Source organism: Puma concolor, chromosome C2 (assembly GCF_028749965.1).
Source record: "Puma concolor isolate L17-30 chromosome C2, mPumCon1.1.hap2, whole genome shotgun sequence".
NCBI classification, from domain to species: domain Eukaryota; kingdom Metazoa; phylum Chordata; class Mammalia; order Carnivora; family Felidae; genus Puma; species Puma concolor.
In genome coordinates this window covers 63,343,512-63,363,287 of record NC_141675.1, presented here as the reverse complement: position 1 = coordinate 63,363,287, position 19,776 = coordinate 63,343,512, and the positions used below count along the sequence as shown (strand labels likewise).

The window sequence follows — 19,776 nt, the reverse complement described above, 5'->3', positions numbered from 1 at the left end:
GAGAGAAAAAAGCAAGTTTGGCAGAACCCGTGTTGAAGGAAACATATTTCAAAATGTCTTATTTTTATGCAAGTACTTAAATGTTCAGTCACCTGAGCATAATCTGAACAACCTGGAAGGCCCCTAATGAAGTTGTGCACGTCATTCACGGTCCATTTCTGAATATCTTCATCCAAAGACAGATTTTCCCCAATTGTAACCAGTGGGTGCGCTCCTTTAAAAGTGGAAAGGAAATTATTTTGTGGTATATAATTTCCAGGAAAAGGGGAAACTAAGAGCACGGTTTTATGTATAGTTACATTAATTTCCTTATATTCTATTACCACAGAGGGTCCCTTTATATATATACCACAGAGGGTCCCTTAATATCTATGTGCAAGCTCCTTAAACAATACTGAGAGATATTTTCTGAAAAATTTAGCAATCTCCTTTCTTTCCTTCTTCTAAAGGATCTTTAACGACAGCATTATCGTAAATAAACAAAGACGTTCCATACTGCTTCATTTTCTCTCAGGTTCTAATAGACATGCCCTGTGGATTTCATTCACCAGATGAACACTGTCATGTTCTATGATGTTCTATGAATTATCATGCTCTCTAGGTGACATGAGAATGTAGCCACATATTCATCGAAATGGCAAATTAACGCTTTGTAAGGGTAAGTCACCAACACAATTGGTTTGGTGACGAGATTACAACCACCTCCCCCAAATACCTGTGTTTTAAAATGTTTTTACCAAAAGAAGTTCTAGAAACTATTCAGTGTTTGTTTGGGAGGGTAGTATGTTAATGTTTTTAGGTAATAAGTTATCGTAACTGGAATGGGCACTGAAAGTTAATGCTTTTGTTTAACTGTCTATTGTTTTCTGCACTTAAATACAGGGGAGATGGAATTCATACTTTTAAGGAAGAAGTCCCTCTATTTTGTATTGAAGAAATTAATAGCAAATTAAATTAAAAGTTTAATTTAAAATTCTGGTAGGTTTCCCCATCCTTCCTCATTCTTGCCTTCCTAGCTTTGGCTGGAAATTCTCTATACAGCAATATATAAATAGAGACAAGTCTCACTAATGTGGCTTATTGGAACAAACATAATAAAGGGACTTCAAGAAGACATAGTCCTAAATAGGATTAAGAAAAAGAAGAATAAAAGGAAACACGATGGGAATGGTACATTATGTAATAACTTAAAGACGTGGTGACCTGTGGCTCATTAGAATCTGCCATTGGCCCCTGACACCCACCTGGCAGAGACGGTCGAGGAATTGGGGGACAAACCCCATTCTTTTCACCACAGGCTGCAAAGCCTTGCTCTGAAGTCTTCTCCTTTGCACCATCCCAGGCCTTTGCTTCTAGGGGAGCACCATGAGCTCCCCAAGGTTTTTTATGGGTGGGCTCGAGCTCCCCACAGGTGTTGCCAAGAGCTGGCTTTTCATTGGTTTCCCTTGACTTCTGATTGTTGAGAGCTTCGGTTTCTGGTTCTTTTGCAAATTCATCCTCTTCGTAGGGAATCACATGAGTCTGGCCTAAGATTTTTTCTTCTCCTTGACTTTTAGAGCTCTCAATATCGCTGTCTAGAACTTTCTGATTCCCAGCACCTCTCCTGAGACGACGACATTTCTGACCCCAGCTCTCTAGAAAATGTGGACCAGCTGCCACTAGCGTGGGGGTTCCCTGAAGGTTTCTCAGGGTGCTTCTGTGAAAATGCAGGTCACTGGCAGGGAGCATGCTCCTGCCATGGTAGTTGGCTGGACCAGGAGGGATGCTGGAGGTATAGAGGAATGGTATCCCTGGTCCTGCTAGTCCCTTGGGATTCACTTTTTCTATTCTCCTTTGCTGGTAAAATGCATGCATTTCCATTTCCATCCTAAAAACAAAACAATATATTTGATACACCCCAAGAAAACTGCTAGAAATATAATCTTAATGGTTCTCTGTGTTCCTTGCGATGGAACCTCTGCTTTTCCCAGGTCTTCCCCCTACTTGTCAGAAGTTTGTTGGGTGGAAACACGAATTCCCTTGAAAATCACCGGGAAGGAGAGTTTGGAATGAGACCTGAGGATGAAAGGTTTGGCCGAATCTCACAATGGAAGTCCAAGGCCTGTCTTTAAAGCATTAGCTCTAATAGATCTGGCAAATTTCGCAGGAATGGGAATAACATAGCACAGGGTAGTTTCTTGCCAGAAATTAATCCTCGAAGAAATCAAAGTTCTGGAAAGACTTTTCTAAACCCCAAAGTATAATCTTAGTGGGACTCAAGGAAGTCAACGCAAGTCTCAACTGTCACAAATCAATGCAATTGGCAGGAGTTGTGGGGGAGGATTTGTTGGGGGTTTTGCTTAATTTATTTTGATTATTGGTTATCACCTGGACTCATTAGGGTTCAGTGATGGAAAACTGAGTCTGAGGCCTTCTTGTACCCCGGGGCCATGCCCTAGTCATTATTGCTGTCTTTTCTTTCTCCTAGTTGCTACAGCTGAAGTCCACTTTTGGGGCCACTGACATGGGGCTGCCTGGGCTCTGCTTGTAGAGTCCGAAGTGGGGTTGGCAAGCTTAGCTCCTATATTTGGGCAGAACTGAAGTCTTTTAAAACAGAAGTGCAAATATGAATTTCAGGGGACTCACAACTAGGCATTTTAATTATGAGACATTATTAAACTCTTAAGATCTACAGACATAGATTCACTATGTAATTTCTAATCTTACTTTTATCTGTAACTAACTTAAATATATGTTTGTATATATTTCTTTCTGTAATATTCCTGAAGTGCTTTTTGTATGTAATTAGGTATCTGTCTATCTATCTATCTATCTATCTATCTAATATGTATATAATTAGAGTTTGTATATGTATACAACACAAAATACAAATATAATGAATGCATATGAAAAGTATCTCTATATCTATCTATTATCTATCTATCTATCTATCTATCTATCTATCTATCCATCTAAAACCAATGAACAAGTGAATAGAAAATAAATAAAAAACAACACCATTATGTTACCTGGCAGTATGCTGCCTTTGAATCATTTCATTCCTTCTTGCCATTGCCTTTATGGATTCAGGTGGTAAAATGCCCCAACCTTAAAAAAGAAAACCACCATCCCACCCCACAGACAAATTAACAATGTCCATTTAAAGATAACAAAAATAAAATACAATGATTTAAAAGAACATCCACCCACCAGTAGAGCACAGTGTTGGAAACAATATCAGATAATTGCTGTTCAGCATCTTAGAGTTACTTTGGTGATGGAATGATAAAACACTAGATAATTTTATTTTTCTTTAAGTATGGGTCTCATGATTGGTGACATTTTCCTGAAGCCATACTTGAAAAGGAAAAAAAAAATGAAATGAACTGTGGATCTCTTTGTTTCTAGCTTTTGAAGCAAAAACTGATAATTTTTCTTTTCTTTTCTTTTGCTGCAAGAGAAATCAGTTGACCTTAAAAAAAAAAAAAAGTAACTAAGTGCTTCTTGTGCACCAAAACCCCTGGAAATAAATGCAATGATTTCATGGATAAGATATAAAGCTCTCTACGTGGTGTGTCTGAGGAAGATACTTTTTGCAAAATGCCTTCAATGAAGTTGGTAGAAATTACATTCTTTGTGTCAATCTTCTGAAGTGTCTTGAAATAACAGCAGCATTATGGAATTCAAGGCTCTATTCTTGCCTGGTAACTTTATGCTCTATTGATTTTTTTTTCTTTCTCTGTACTCCTAATGCACTTAAAGTCTATACTGATGCTTTTTAAACCATCTATGGTAAAGCAGTATTTTTTTTTCTTTTAAAATTTCCGCCTATCATGGGCCAAAACATTTTTAAAAATATAATAAAACAGGCTGGGTGGCTCAGTTGGTTGAGCGACCAACTTCGGCTCAGGTCATGATCTCACGGTTTGTGAGTTCCAGCCCCACCCTGGGCTCTGTGCTGACAGCTGGGAGCCTGGAGCCTGCTTCAGATTCTGGGTTTCCCTCTCTCTCTGCCCCTCCCCTGCTCATGCTCTGTCTCTCTCTGTCTCAGAAATAAACATAAAAAAATTTTTTTTAAAAATACAATAAAACAAACTTTTATAAAATTGAAATGAAAACAAGGACAAATACAAGTGTAATGTAAAAAATGATCAGATTAACAGACATAGAATTACCCTGTCAAATTGCTGCAAAAGTTTATCTATTTATGCATTTATTTGCACAACCTCTTCATAGACCAGCACAGGTCCACAGAGAATTCTTCAACAATAATAGACATACAAATTGTACTTGTTTTATGTAGTTTTACATGTGAAAATCTGTTCTCCCTAACACAGGGGTCAGTATCATGAGAGAATTTCTTCTTGCACATGCTTTGTACTAAGTTAGAAGAGCTCATTAACTCCTATTAATAACCCATCTTAAAATAAATAATGCTATATCTTTTTTAAGGGAGATTATTTGTCATTTGTAAAATTCAGAGATTGGATGAGGTGACCTCTAAAATCCTCCTAATGCTAACGCTTTATATTTTTTATAATTCAGTGGGGGGTCAAAATATTCTTCTCTAGAGAGCCAGCATGGGTGAAACTATCAACCCATGAGGTACTGACTGCAAAAGAATGCTGAGAAATTTCTCATGAGAAGTCCAGTTTAGAGGGCACAATTTTAATTACCTGGATTTTAGGGCCCTCTGAAATCTGGAATCCCCAAACTTATTCCAAGTTTCTTTCTCTTTCCTAAATAGATGACATCAAACTTAGTGCTAGTCCAGCTGTAATAACCTACTTTCTTCCTGATACCCAATTTTTTGAAATAGATTTGTGTCTTGGTTTCTATTTTGCTAACTTAGTAGCTCAGTTTCTATAGAACTGAGGCCCTAGTTTTCCGTTGCTTACTCTCCTACACATCAGCCTTGAGGCAGGAGACCTGACCTCTGTCCCTGAGATGGGTGGTGAATTTGCTTGCTTGTATCCAAACATTGGCAGCTTCCAGATTCTTTATCACTAAGATGGGCTCTGAGTCAGCAATGCAACTATTTCACTGGTCTATTTATGTGTTGCCTGTAACCATGGGCTATAGATTTACTGGGTTCTTGACGCCAGATGGGGTTTTCATCCAGGATTAGCCTTTGGGACAACCTTTTTGGTCCTTGGAACACTCTAGTGGGTGTGTCCAGTTTCAGTCAGGCCCTGGCTTCTACGCCCTATCCCCTTGCACTGGATCCATGCACAACATGCTCAGATCCAGGCAGACTGGTGTCTTCACTGGCCCTGGCACCAATCATATTTTTTCTTGTGCCAGGCTTTTCACTCCTACTTGTTCTTATCTATTGAGAGTTGTTGGAATTGGAGAGCAGGGACAAACAGAAACTCATGAATACAGTTTTGGGGGATAAGATACATCAGTTTGATCTTCTATATGATGAGGAATTTCTCTCTTCTTAATCTCTCTTGAGCCCCCACCAGTCATGTTTTCATTGATAGCCCTCTACTGAAACTGCTCTTATCAAGATCACCAATGAGCTCCACTCAGCTAAATCTAATCATATATTCTTAGTTTTCGTCTACTTCATCTATGAGAGGCATACTTTTTTTTTTCAACGTTTATTTATTTTTGGGATAGAGAGAGACAGAGCATGAACGGGGGAGGGGCAGAGAGAGAGGGAGACACAGAATCGGAAACAGGCTCCAGGCTCTGAGCCATCAGCCCAGAGCCTGACGCGGGGCTCGAACTCACAGACCGCGAGATCGTGACCTGGCTGAAGTCGGACGCTTAACCGACTGCGCCACCCAGGTGCCCCATATGAGAGGCATACTTGACCCAGATGCTCACTCTCTCCTTAAAACTTCGTCCCTTGCTTTCAAGGCCACCAGGCTCTCCTGGGTCTCCTCCCATCACACTGTTTTCTCCTGTTTCTCCCTTGTTTGATCCTTCTCATCTTTTGGATCTTGTTGGTATGTCCTAGATATCATTCGTTTAACCTCTATCAACACTCACTCTAAAGATGATCTCATTTAGTCTCATCTGTGCTGATGACTTCCAAAATTATATCTCCAAGCTGTCTCCAGAAGTCCTCTCTTCACTTTAGCTGCCTTCCTGCCATCTCCCACTGATTATCTGTTAGGTACCTCAAACGTAACAGGAGCAAAACAGAGCCCATAACATCTCTCCCACCCCAAGAACTCTGTTCCTCTCACACTCTTCCTCAACGGTGAATAGCAACTCTACCTCTCCTATTGTTCAGACCAAAATTTTTGCTATCCTCCTTAAGACCTCTCTCTCACACAGCTCATATCTAAACTGTGAGAAAATCTGTTATTTCTACCTTCAAAATAATTACAGAATCCAACTACATGTTACTATGCAACTGCCACCACCCAGAGCCAACACATCATAATCTTTTGGCTCTTCTGATAGCCCATTAACTCCCATCAGTTTATCTTCAGAGCTTTGATCCTATCAAGTTTGTCTCAAATACAGGAGCCAGAGCGATCCTGGTAAAATGTAAGTCAGACCATGTCGCTCCTTTGTGCAAACTCCTCAAAAGCTTCCCCTCCTACTCAGGATAAAAGGAAAGCCTCCACTTTGACCTATCAGGCCAGAGATAAACAGCCCCAAGCCCCCTTAACTCTCAGATCTCATCTCCTCATGACCCCTTTAGTTCCTCACGTGTAAGATAAGACAGAGATATTGCAACTTTTCATGTTATTCCTCAGTAAATTGGTGGTTGGAGGCGTTAAGCAACTTACACGTGGTCACTTAGTGGTGGAACCATGATTGAAACCTAGGTAGCAAGTGCAGAACTTACAAGCACACCTGCCACACAGCTTTGCCAAACTTAGCAGTAAATGCAATGGCACAATGGCAGAACTTAATGCAGCCATCCAGGTCACATTGGTGCCACAGACCATCTATTGCTCATACCTGAGTAGACATGATTGGATAGCACGTTCGGTATATTTGCATTTGGTAGAACAGAGGATCCAAATTGGGAAGGAACACAAAACTGTCTTGGGTCAGCAGGAGCTACAGTGGAAGACAATAAATCTCTAGGAAAAAAAGATATAAAATAGATACAATGAGGATGGAACAGTACAAATTTTCCATTGCATAGGCAGTGAGATTTTCTAATTGCCAGATGAGATTCTATCATCTCTTCCAAAAATAAGATGCAAAAATCCTGCAGCCTCTTGGTTTCAGTAGAAATGTGGTGAGAAACATCTACTAAGGAAGGATTGACCCAGCTGACAACACAACAGAAACATCAAGAAAAAAAAATGTTTTAGAAATGTCTGGAAAAAATCTAATCAAATTAATACTGCTCTCTGATTTCCCATGACCAACATACTATTCTGACCACATTCTTTTCTCATGTAATGGACACACTTTGCCTTGGGTTTTGCCATCTGGGATCAGTGTTTGACTATGTTGTGGGCAGTTTGTTTGTTTTGCCAAACTTCAGTGGTCTCGAGAAGTCAAAATTTATTGTTCACACTCCACAACAACAATAATAATGGACATTACTTTCCTCTCAGAATGTCAAAATATTCTAAAGAGAGGAAAATAAGAAACTACCAGAGTGTACAACCTAAGTACTGATACTGTCACTTTTATTGAAAGAAAAAAATTGTTCTATCATGAGAAAACCAGGGTACTCAACTGTTATGGAGTGAGTTGTGTTCCTCCCAAATTCATAGGTTAAAGTCCAAACTCCCACTGTGACTATATTTGTAGATAGGGCCTTTCATGGGGTACGTAAGGTTAAATGTGGCCATAACAGCGGAGCCCTGATCCGATAGGACAGGTGTCCTTAGAAGAAGAAGAGGAAGAGGAAGCAGGAGTGCATGCACAGAGAAAAGTGCCAGGTGAGGGCACAGCAAGAAGGCGACTGTCTGCAAGCCAAGGACAGAGGCCTCATCACAAATCAACTCTGCCGACACCGTGATCTATGGCTTTTCAGACTCCAGAACTAGGAGAAATAAAATTCTGTCGCTGAATCCATGCAGTCTGTGGTATTTTGTTAGGGCAGTCCTTGCAGATTACATCAATGTTTATACCTGTATGATGCCTGTCCCATAGTAAGTGCTTGTTAGCTATGTGTGGAGTGTGTCTGTCAAGCAGGCCCCAGATGGGAGGTGATGGGAAGTGTGTTGAACGTGTGGCCAGCAGAGCATCTTGATATGCATTTGTGCGCCACAGTTCATGGAAGTGACACTAGACAAGAACACAAAACTGGAGTCACCATCATTTGAAACATTAATGGTCACCCATTTTCTCCTTCGAACAGAATAGTATATTGGAAAGAAATACCGATCCACCGTTGGAGGTTCAAATGATGAAGGAACCAATGGCATCCTCTGCTGCCCCGGTGCCGTCAGTAAAGGATTCATGGCCATCGTTGGATTTATCATCAATATCTCTCGCCACTGATGGAGTTCTAAAAAGAATCAGATAAATATATAAACAAAAAACTACATTTTTAGTGAACTATTTGAATTTTTCTTGAACACAACGAACACCTTTTGTATTTCCCCAACATCTGGGGAGACCAGCTATACCAAACTTTCAGTTACACAAAACCCCCTTCACTGTGAGCTCCCCGACCCAACTGCAGACCTCAGTGATTTTCAGCTTGTCCTTGGAATTCGTTGATGAGTTCACAGGAAATACCACACCATATTACAAGCAATAATAAAATTAAACCAGCCTTGCAAGATTCCAGAAATACCAACCTCCTTTCTTACAACTTACTTTGATTTTTATATTTCCAGGGGTACGAATGTGTCTATTTCCCATATGTTCAATCTTTAGAAAAATCTTCCTTTTTATTATTTTTTTTTTAATTTTTTTTTTCAACGTTTATTTATTTTTGGGACAAGAGACAGAGCATGAACAGGGGAGGGGCAGAGAGAGAGGGAGGAGACACAGAATCGGAAACAGGCTCCAGGCTCCGAGCCATCAGCCCAGAGCCTGACGCGGGGCTCGAACTCACGGACCGTGAGATTGTGACCTGGCTGAAGTCGGACGCTTAACCGACTGCGCCACCCAGGTGCCCCAAAATCTTCCTTTTTAATTGTTAAGATTAAAATAGAAAAGGGGAAAATCATAGTGACTAAAAATACATCTAGTTAAAGTAGATATAGACTAGGACTGTGTTTAATTAGAACAAGTGAGCAAGTTGTATCCAAATATACATAAACACAGGATGCATAACTTTATCTGAAGAACCTAATGACCAGAAATAGGGACTGTTGTTAAAAGGATAATATTTTGGTTTACATCTTCCTGTTAATTATTCATGTCTTTTGAGTAATTTTAAATATTAAACAAATACTAGTCAAGCAGGTCATTGTCGCTTTTCCTTCATCCTCCATTGTCACTTCAAAAAATTCAAGATACTTACAAGTATGGTTTTAAAATATTTTATTTTATTTATTTTGAGAGAGAGAACAAGAGTGTGCGTGCATGCACGCATTAGTGGGGGAGTGGCGGAGAGAGAGAGAGAGAGAAAGAATCCCTGAAGTGGGGGCTTCATCCTACAAACTGTGAGATCATTACCTGAGTCAAAATCAAGAGTCAGATGCTTAACTGCCTGAACCACCCAAGCACCCAGATACCTACAACTGTGTTTTTTAAAAAAGGAAACTAGGAGGGACCCCTGGGTGGCTCAGTCAGTTAAGTGTCTGACTTCAGTTCAGGTCATGATCTTGCGGTTGGTGAGTTCAAGCCCCACATTGACAGTGCAGAGCCTGCTTGGGATTCTCTCTCTCTTCCTCTCTCTCTATCCCTCCTCTACTTGTGCACACCTTCTCTCAAAATAAAGAAATAAACTTGAAAAATTAGGAAATTGGGAAGAAAATGTTCTGCTTTTCAAAGTAGTGATCTTCATTTTTTCCTTTCTTGTATATTTGATTTGATTGTTAAAACAGTTAATACACTCATATAGACCAAAAACTAAAAATATAATGGTATTTAAATAAACAATCCCTTTTTTAGCTTCTTTTTAAGACTGAAACCTAATGATCATAGTCCATAGTTCACCTAACATTGGCTTTTGCCATTCATATATTTAAAAAATGTCTTTATGTTGATTTCTTTTCACTGGGTTTCTGTGAGGTCAGTATAGTTTCCTCTCTGATAGTGACCTCAGAGAGTCTATGACTAGTCAGGATTAAAATAAAAATATTTGCCAGGTAACTGCCAGCCACGGTGAGAATGCCAACAAAGAACAAAGGTTGGGTATATGTCAGACATGGGCTTGCAATTCTGGCAAGGACACTATCGTGCCTTGAAATCTCAGGTCCTCCATGTGCAATCTGGCACACAGCCCCCTTCCTCCCCTTAGTCCATTACACAACAGAACAATGTGGGACACAACTGGGTGTTATTGAACTTTCATTTGTGTCATAAAAAGACTGTCTTTGGCAGAAGTTTGACCTTACCCACGAATGAGATAGCACCTTTAAAATTATAAAATATAATGTTTATCTTGCATTTTATGTGATGCTGGAGACGAATCAGGAGGAAGGAGGAGGAAAAAGAAGGAAGAAAGGGAGAGGTGCAGAATCCCTCCAGAGCAAGGATTGCCTAGATGTTGGACCACCCCTCTTCCTCACACACGTCACCTGAGGGAAATGCCATAAAAATTAGTCACCAAAAACAGATGAGGCTGTCTTATTCTGGCATTCCCCCTAAGAAGGCCTTAAGACAAGGACTTGAATGCAGGTAGTGGTCCCAAGGAGCTCACAAGGGGGAGTGGGGAAGTGAAATCAGGAAGGGAAAAGCTGATAAAGGGAGAGTTAATGTGTGGATTACTACTCTGGGCAACTGGGGATCAATGCTGCTAAGACATCTTGTGGAACACACCTCAGGATTTGTCCCAATGAAAGACAAAGAGACGGGTAAACAGCCCCTGGATTATGCCTCCTCTAGATGCAAGGAACTCCTGTGGTGTGGGAGGGAGCCTTCAGACCAAGAAGCTGAGAGGGGCAGGTGCTTGAGATGGGGAAGGACTTCCCCATGGTTGAAGATGAACTTGGAAGGGGGCCACGGGGAGCTCCCATATATCTCCCTCTGCCCCACTGGCAGCAACAGTGTCTGGGGCTGTTGAGGCAAGGTGATTACCTTCTAATGTCATTCCAGTAGAGAGCTGGCACAAATGCCTTTCTTCCGGAGAACCAGGTTCACCAGACAGAGGAATACATTTACGAGGTTCTGTAGGGTCCATTGTCTGCAACAACACAGCAGGATTGTTTTTTTACTGTTAGTCACGCGTTTAGTGAAGTAAGCAGGGAACTCAAGGCTATCAGGTTAACAGAGATGAAGAAATGGAGCATCAAAGACAAGTCTGATCTAATTTAAATCTGCTTAAAACTCTTCTTGGTAACATAACTGTTCTGGATCCTATGGTTCTTGGGTGTGGTTTTTTTTTTTTCTTTTTGTAATGCCAAGGAGATTGAATGTGATCTATAAAATTTTGTTACACATCTGATATAGTAGTTTATTATTTTTTAATCAATCCTCCAAGTTTGCACCTAAAATGTAAGCTTATTTCCGAGGTCTAGAGAAGTATCTCTATGTACGCCATGAAGGTCCCCAGGAAAGATGAGTCAGTGACATCTGCCACATCTCAGTGTTACGGTTTTGGGCTCCACTTGGCTTCCCTTGTTTCCTTTCATCCTTATACTTGTAAGCGAGTGCTTTTTAACTTACCACCATCATATCCATTGGTGCCCAAATTTTCTTCTAGAAGTTTAATTGCCTGGTGCTATACCCTGGATTTTTATGCCTCCTCCCATTCATATGTTGAATACCCAATATGATGGTATTAGGAGGTAAATATTTGGGGAAGTGGTTACATCACGAGGGGGTCTACCCCCTCACGAATGGGATTAGTGTCCTTAGAAAAGAGACACTAGAGAGGGGTGCCTAGTTTCGGCTCAGGTCATGAACTCACGGTTCGTGGGTTTGAGCCCCATGTTGGGCTCTGTGCTGATGGTGCGGAGCCCACGTGGGATTCTCTGTCTCTCTCCCTCTCTCTCTCTGCCCCTCCCCTTCTCTCTTTCTCAAAATACATAAAGTTTAGAAAGAAAAAAAAGAAAAAAAGACAGAAAGAAAGAAAAGAGTTACCAGCGAGCTCCCTCACCCCTTCTGACATGTGAGGGCACAGCAAGAAAGTGGTCATTTGTGAACCAGGAAGCAGGTCCTCACTGGACCGTATCTGGTTCGCAGACTGCATCTGCCGAACCTGCTGGCGCCTTCACCTTGGACTCTCTGCCTCCAGAATTGCAAGAAATAGATTTCTGCATTTATAGGCCACCCAGACTATAGTATTCTGTTATAGCAACCTGAATGGACCAAGATACCCTTTTTGTGTTCTGTTGTTATATTTTGAATGTGCCAAATTTTTATGCAGTCTATTTTTTAATAGACTTTATTTTTAGAGCAGTTTTAGGTTCACAGCAAAATTGAGTAGATAGTACAAAGAGCTCCCATATATTTCCCTCTGCCCCACACGCATAGCCTTCCTCGCTATCAATGTCTGGCACCAGAGCGGTACATTTGTGAATGTGGCACATCAGTAAACCTATACCTACATGTCACTATCATCCAAAGTGCACAGTTTACCTGTGTGCCTACTTTTAGCGTGGTACCTTCTATGGGTTTTGAGAAACGTAGAATGCCATGCATCTACCACTATAGTCACACAGAATGGTTTCCCGGCTCTAAATCAAATTATATTTCAAAGCAAATACTATCAGGAGACTTCCAAGGAAACGTTCTGGGGTTGGCCAGATCTTTCCCTTCATCAGCAAGGTAGATGCTTGGGCTCCAAATCTAGGTGTCTATAATCTCACCATTTGGGGAGTCATAGGATCAACCCATGAGTCTTTAAATATCAACTTTTACATTTTCAGGGTATCCTCTTATTTTAGAAACATCTAGACAAATGAAGTGAACCAAGGTCACTTTGGCACGGCAGACGAAATGCTCTTGAGTCAAAATGCAGACGGGGATATCCATTTTAAATGCAGTGAGTCTGGTAATCCCAAGTGCGGAGTGTAACGGTGCTTAGGTTTGCATTCAGCGTGGATTTCTTTGACCCAGAGCTCTAATCCTGGATGGCCAGCACTTTAGGAGGATGAGGATTCCTTAATCTCTATCTTCAGACTCTTACCCTCAACAAACCCCTCCAGGCAGCACACAGACGATTTAGGTAGTGCTAATTCTGTCTCAACTGATTAGGGCAGTAGTAGTAAGACATGAAGTTCATGAACTAAAGCCCTTGCCAAATCAGCAGATTTTCACTGAATGCTTGCCTGGTGCATAGTAGCCAGGTGTCAGTTTGATTCCATTTCAGTCTCTCATTGGCTATACTGTGACCATTTATTAAAGTCGGTGCAATCTGAGTTTGGCCAAGCCTGAATTTGAGCAATTACATATGGAATATTTGTTGTGTTGCATTATGATGCATGACTTCTGGGATTGTACTCATTGAAATAAATTAGTTTTTAAATAACTTCTGTATTTGTAAGTTTTTACAAATACAGTTTTTACATTCTAAGAGTAGATCAGTAGAATTAAATGTTTCTACAATCTTGAGAAAAAAATATAAATTCTTAAATGAAAACTAGTGGGAGATATTTACAGAGATCTTTTATTTAAGGTATAAAACAATCCTTAGTAGCTTCACACATTCGCTATTCTAGGTGTCCTATATTAATCTGGGTTCTGAAAAGCATGTTAGTGCTAAAGCATAATTCACACTTCCTTAAGTACATTTTCAGTTTAGAAAAATAATAAATAGGAAATTTTTTTAAAAAAAATAGGAAGGCTGGGGTGCCTGACCATTAAAAAAAATAGTTCAGTGGCCACCTCCGGCTTAGGTCGTGATCTCCCAGTTGGTGAGTTTGAGCCCCACATCCGGCTGTCTGCTCTCAGCACAGGGCCTGCTCTGGATTCTCTGTGCCCCTCTCTCTCTCTACCCCTCCCCCACTTGCATTCTTTCTCTCTCCCTCTCTCTCTCAAAAATAAATAAAAACATTAAAAAAAGTAGGAAGACCAATAAATTGTCCAAAAGTATTTCATTATCAATACCCCTAGCAGAAAAATTCACGGTGAGAAAAGAGATCATGCTAATTTCACAGTTATAGTTAGAAGTGTGAAAAGTTTATTTTTATATCCAATAATAAAAAGCTTAGAAAATAATTACATAAAACAGTTTGTGAAATGTAAATAATTGTACTGATATTCCAAATACATAGTTTCCTGAGATTACAAGGTGATTCTAAAATTATCCAAGCCCTATTTCAAGTGGAAGAAATAGTTACATTTAAAACATCTTTACCCCAAATGTGCATCATGGCCATTTATAACAGAAAGAAAGACAAAAGACATTGCTCCTTAAAATCTGAGTGGCTGCTTATGTGGGTCCTGAGAAACTTAACAGAAACCCATGGGGGAGGGGAAGGAAAAAAAAAAAGAGGTTAGAGTGGGAGAGAGCCAAAGCATAAGAGACTCTTAAAAACTGAGAACAAACTGAGGGTTGATGGGGGGTGGGAGGGAGGGGAGGGTGGGTGATGGGTATTGAGGAGGGCACCTTTTGGGATGAGCACTGGGTGCTGTATGGAAACCAGTTTGACAATAAATTTCATATATTGAAAAAAAAATCTGAGTGGCTGATGTCTCCATCAGCCCCACCCCACCTCTTCCTCAAGGATTTCATCCTCATGGGTGGTCAGGCACTGACTTTTTGCTCTTGCGGGGTTCCCAGTCTGGCCGACAGCCCACCTCCTGCAGCTGTTCCTTCCTCTCTGCTCTACATTGACTCCGAATGCCATCCATTTCCCTCAATATCCACAAAAAAGCACTCACACAAGGCAAACGTGTTGTGTAGCCAACTTGACTGAGAATTGGCCAATCAGATTGGGAGGGAGGGGGCAGTGTCAAAAACAATTTCAAATTGAACATTAAAGTTCTCCATTGTGAAACATCCCCTTGGGGGAATTTTGACATTTCAAGCCCAGGCTTCTTGTTCTTTTCCTTGACCTTCTCTCAGTTGGTCCCCCAATAATTGCAAAACATTCCTCCCACCTAGTTTTGCAGAGGGCCTCTGTACCCTCTTCCTGACTCCGCTCTGAGCCTCTCCTCAAGAGGACTTTGACTCTGGGTCTCTGCATATTCCCGCCCCTCCCCAGCCTTGCCGAGGGTAGGGAAGGAACTTAGAGGCTTCTTTTCTACTGGCTTGAGTTGTGTCACTAACAGCCCACTTTGGAGGTCAGCTAGACTTAATTTTTGTTTTAAATAACAATAAGCATACACAAGCACAATATAAATGAAATGAGGTATCACTGTAGTAGTAAGCATCACTGTCCACAAAGGCAGTTAGTACTGAAGCACTTGGCAGTGGCCCTGAAATATATTTCACTTTCCCTAAAGGCATATACTTTATTAAAGCACTGTTCTAAATGCATTGCGTCACAATGCGACCCCTGGAAAGTGTCGGTGAAGGCATATGGGGTGTGCATGCTTCCCTCACCTCTCACTTCTTTTCATTCTGGAAGCTCGTTGTCATTAGAGCCACCTATGCTTCCTTGAGATGTAAAGTTCTAGACACATTTGCAAATACTGTAATGAAAAAGACTAAACCTTTTCATCATTAAGCAAGTAGAGATTATGTAATATCTTCACTACTTGAATTCAATATAACTTATGCACTGCTATAATTTGAATAAATTACGTTCACTTTCTCCAAATGATCGTGAGGCAAAACCCATTGTATATAAATTTGTACGTAGGTCAAAGTGACATCTAGTAGTACCCGTATAACTAAACTGAATTTTAGATATTTTAGTGAGATTGTTCGAAAGAATGAGTTAAGAAATAGTTAACATAGGGTTTTTTTCATGATTATCATTGACTGCTCCTCAATGTTTTTTTCTCAAAGTTTCTACTCTGACATTTCATAGTCCGCACATCGTAATTCTTTTTGGAATATAGTTATCTGCAGTAACAAAAGGCCATTAGAAGAATAACGCTTAGTAAATGTATAGGAGCAACACACAGAGGCAGGTACTTAATCTATTTGAAGATAAGAAAACACTTGATAAATTTATATACAACTTTGAGCCGACTTTATTTTAAATAAATTTCCCTTTCCTTTTACTTAAAATACAATTAAGGTGTGACAGATAGTATTTATTTATTTGACATGAGCAGTGTATCATTAGCAACGCTTCAGTAGTTTCAGCCAAATAAGAATTTATTAGCTAACATGTTGTTAGCAATAAGGGAGCCAACCAAATTTGTAGATAAATCTAAGCCTTTCTTTATAAAAATTCATTTTTCCAAAGTCTAATGTGTTTTATTTTTATAATGTACCCAGCGACTTTGGCAGGAATGCTGTTGATGGTATTTATACAAGATGATTTCCTTACTTCTCCATTGTGCACTCAATCCATGTAGACACGCATTCCTTTTAAGATGAAAGTGTCCATTTATTTTATATGTGCAAACATTTTATTAAAAGTAACTAGCCTGAGTTTGGACTCATTAAGGGTAGATATATATACTTACATCCTCTCTGAAGTCTTCCTGGTTTTGACATTGCTTGTGGAAGAACCATCCAAAGATTTTCTTTCAATTGCGGAAGCTCCTCTGGATGCAGATTTAAAAGCACATCTGACGACTGTTTCAGAAACCGTCTTAATTAATTCACCTTGCCTTAAATACGAATTCAACTAAGTTGATTAGTCCTATTTCATGGCAGAAACGTTGCCCTCTGATATCCTCTACAGATAGGCGAAAAGACGCTAAGCCCTAGGAAAGTGCACTGCAGTGTATATAAACCTGTCTCAGAGTTTAGCCTTTAGTTTAATCCTTCCTTAGCCTCTAAGATGCTTTGTGGGCATTCACTTAATGCCGCTCTTCAAGTTGACACAAAAGGAAAATACTAGGAGAATGATAAGCTTTCTTTGATGGGAATATGACCTATTTCATATTTCCAACAGGTTTTGAGTGGGAAGATTCCTTTGAAAGTAGGGGAAAAAAACTAAGTTATTTTTCACAGAGCTGCAAAATTAAACAAAAGATGGCAGTCTGTTTAAGGAAGAAGCTTCTAGAATTGACAGGGGGAAAGCCCTTCATGGTCTGTGTGAGAACTGCGAATTATATAAAAGAGAAAACATGGAATTCTGAAGATGTGATGTTTTATTTACTAGTGAAACATTTGTAGCCTTAAAAAAGAACCTCAATCATTTGTATTCCTAGTAATTTGCTAATGGAAAGTGCAAAATAAGAACTCAATACAAAAAACTAAAGTTGTGTTACAAGTAACTCTTTAGGCTTCTCGTCTGAAGATAACTTTCTTCTTTGTCGACACACATTTTTATTGTTAGCTATTGAGGTCATTAAAAAAATACCATATGGGAAGTATTGATTTCACTCTGGGGTTATTTTTCATGAAACAGTGGTCAGCAGCAGCGATTTAATGGCTAACAGGCCCCGTCAAGTCCCAGGCCCGCTGTGTGTGACCTCTACAACCTGGCCAAGTTATTGAACTTCTCTGAGCCTCAGTTACCTCTTCTCAGAGTCTCATAGAGCTTTTCTGAGACATGAAGGCAACGTGTAGACAAAGTATTTGGATAGTTTCCACCAATTGCTAATTATTTTGTTAGATAATTACATCATATGGAGTCCTCTGTTGAAAAGCTATGGGCAAAATTTTTCTCAGCCTGCAGCGCTAGGAATAATTGGACTTTTCCCTGAGAAATCCAGTGAAAACAAAATCTCAGGAATCACATAACTAGTGAATTGCTTTGCACTGGCTAGTAGGAAGCTCAGGGCCAAATTTATGGCCTGCCTTTAGGCATGCATTTTAAAACTACAAATATTCTATGGTTTCATCTCAGTTTTCCTAATGCTATTTTCCTTTTGCCTTGATTTCTTTACTAAACTGTCTGTCTCTTTGTATTGTATGTGTATATTGAAGTCTCTGCCAATAAATAATAAATGCATATAGATTTTCATCACTCTGATAGGCCTCAAATTAGAAAAGCCTGGCTTGCCGAAATATCACTAAACACTGCTTTGCTACAAGCAACATCCTAAAGGAGAATTCAGTTCCTGGCCAGCCCATAAACATCCATCTAACAGGGTAACAGCAGTATGTGTTCCAATATAGAGCTACCGTTTATAGTCCTGTTCTCTGGAAATATGATCAGAGTCCCAGGAGGGTTCACGAATGACCCGGTTTCCCCTGGATGCGTGCCTGTACCGCACTAGCAGCTGTTACTCCATTTACTCCTAACACCAGCTCCTGCTATGTTAAGGAAGGAAGAAAGATGAGGAGGTCTGACAGGTGGAATGTGGCAAGGAGGAGAAACAGTGGCTTCTGGAGAGTCTGGGGCCTGATGGGAAGGGGGAGAGAACAGGTAGCAACTTCTGGTATCATCAGCCACACCAGGAGCAGGTTCTCTGAAAGCAAAGGAGAGAGAAAAGGAGTAATGGCAGGGCCCCAGCTATTTGAGGAATGGCTGGAAGAAGTTCCACAGGCAGAGAGGAACAGGTGAGGGTAAGACCAGCAATGTTCTTGGAAGTTATTTGTGAAGTGTTCACAAGTATTGTAAATTTGCATGCCCAGGGTGAAGAAAAGCCTCGTTGTTTCCTTGCAGTTGGTCTAGTCTCTTTCAAAAGTCCTGTTCTCTCAATAAGAGCTGAGACACTATGTTTAGTCCAATCTGGTAAATTCAAAGCTACCCAACAATGTAAAGAGACAGTGTTTCTTGGGGAATTTAGTCCCTTCCAAGACTAAATTGTCTCCTTTGGATCTTTTCTCCATCTCCCTTTCTTCCTTGAGATGGCGCATGGGCTGGGTGTGGGCAGTGTCCTAGTGGGGGAAGGGATCCCAGAGAGTGTCAACGGACCAGGTCCTGCCCTCTGCCTCTCCAGCTGGCTTCCCATGCAGACATCCTAGGGCTCGCCAGGAGGCCCTACCTGCTGACTCAGCATCTGACACAGCAGAGCCTCTGAGGTTTGGCAGTTCATCCTCTGGCTTAGGTGGTCCTCCCTGTAAGCCCTTGCTTGACCACAGAGTTATCTTTGCCCTGGGATTGGTGACCCACTCCAGCAAGCTTCCCAGAGTCTCTGCTACTTTTATATCAACTGAGGGGAGGCAGGCACTTCTAGGTCTTGCCTTCCACACCACTCAGGGTGACTCACGAAAGCTAACTCAGGTCCCTGGAATCAAAGTGTAGGCCACCTTCTTCCTTACTTGTTGGGACTTCCCTCAGGTGCAACTGTGCTTGGGGTCCCCAGTGCTCCCTCTTGATATGCTAGCCAATGCGGATGATCAGGAATTAGGCTATCCATTCTCTCTCCACAAACTCTAATTTTAAGGACAAACGTCTCGGGGTGCCTGGGTGGCGCAGTCGGTAAAAGCGTCCGACTTCAGCCAGGTCACGATCTCGCGGTCCGTGAGTTCGAGCCCCGCGTCGGGCTCTGGGCTGATGGCTCAGAGCCTGGAGCCTGTTTCCGATTCTGTGTTTCCCTCTCTCTCTGCCCCTGCCCCGTTCATGCTCTGTCTCTCTCTGTCCCAAAAATAAATAAACGTTGAAAAAAAAATTAAAAAAAAAAAAAAAAAAAAAAAGGACAAACGTCTCAACAAAGCAGGGGGAAAAAGGCAGTGTGGAACTCAAAACCAGTCGCCCCAGGCTCTGATGATGGGAGGTCTCCCCCTCCACAAACCTCATGGCTCTGCCTCTGAGCCACCTTAAAAAGTGGCTGCTGCCTTTATAT

The 19,776-nt window shown here is 40.8% G+C and overlaps 1 protein-coding gene across 1 annotated transcript in view; it reads right to left on the bottom strand.

The window, feature by feature from the left end:
• The window catches only part of SAMD7 (sterile alpha motif domain containing 7), a 28,447-nt gene extending 11,644 nt beyond the window's left edge, over positions 1-16,803 (bottom strand). Inside the window, exons 1-7 of the mRNA XM_025914083.2 lie at positions 16,558-16,803; positions 11,107-11,212; positions 8,293-8,419; positions 6,907-7,031; positions 3,009-3,087; positions 1,245-1,867; positions 93-214 (exon numbers count right to left, since the gene is read on the bottom strand). Coding sequence (XP_025769868.1) covers positions 93-214; positions 1,245-1,867; positions 3,009-3,087; positions 6,907-7,031; positions 8,293-8,419; positions 11,107-11,209 — 1,179 coding nt within the window. The 5' untranslated portion in view covers positions 11,210-11,212; positions 16,558-16,803. The remainder of the gene's footprint in view (positions 1-92; positions 215-1,244; positions 1,868-3,008; positions 3,088-6,906; positions 7,032-8,292; positions 8,420-11,106; positions 11,213-16,557) is intronic.
• Between the last annotated feature and the right edge of the window lie 2,973 nt (positions 16,804-19,776).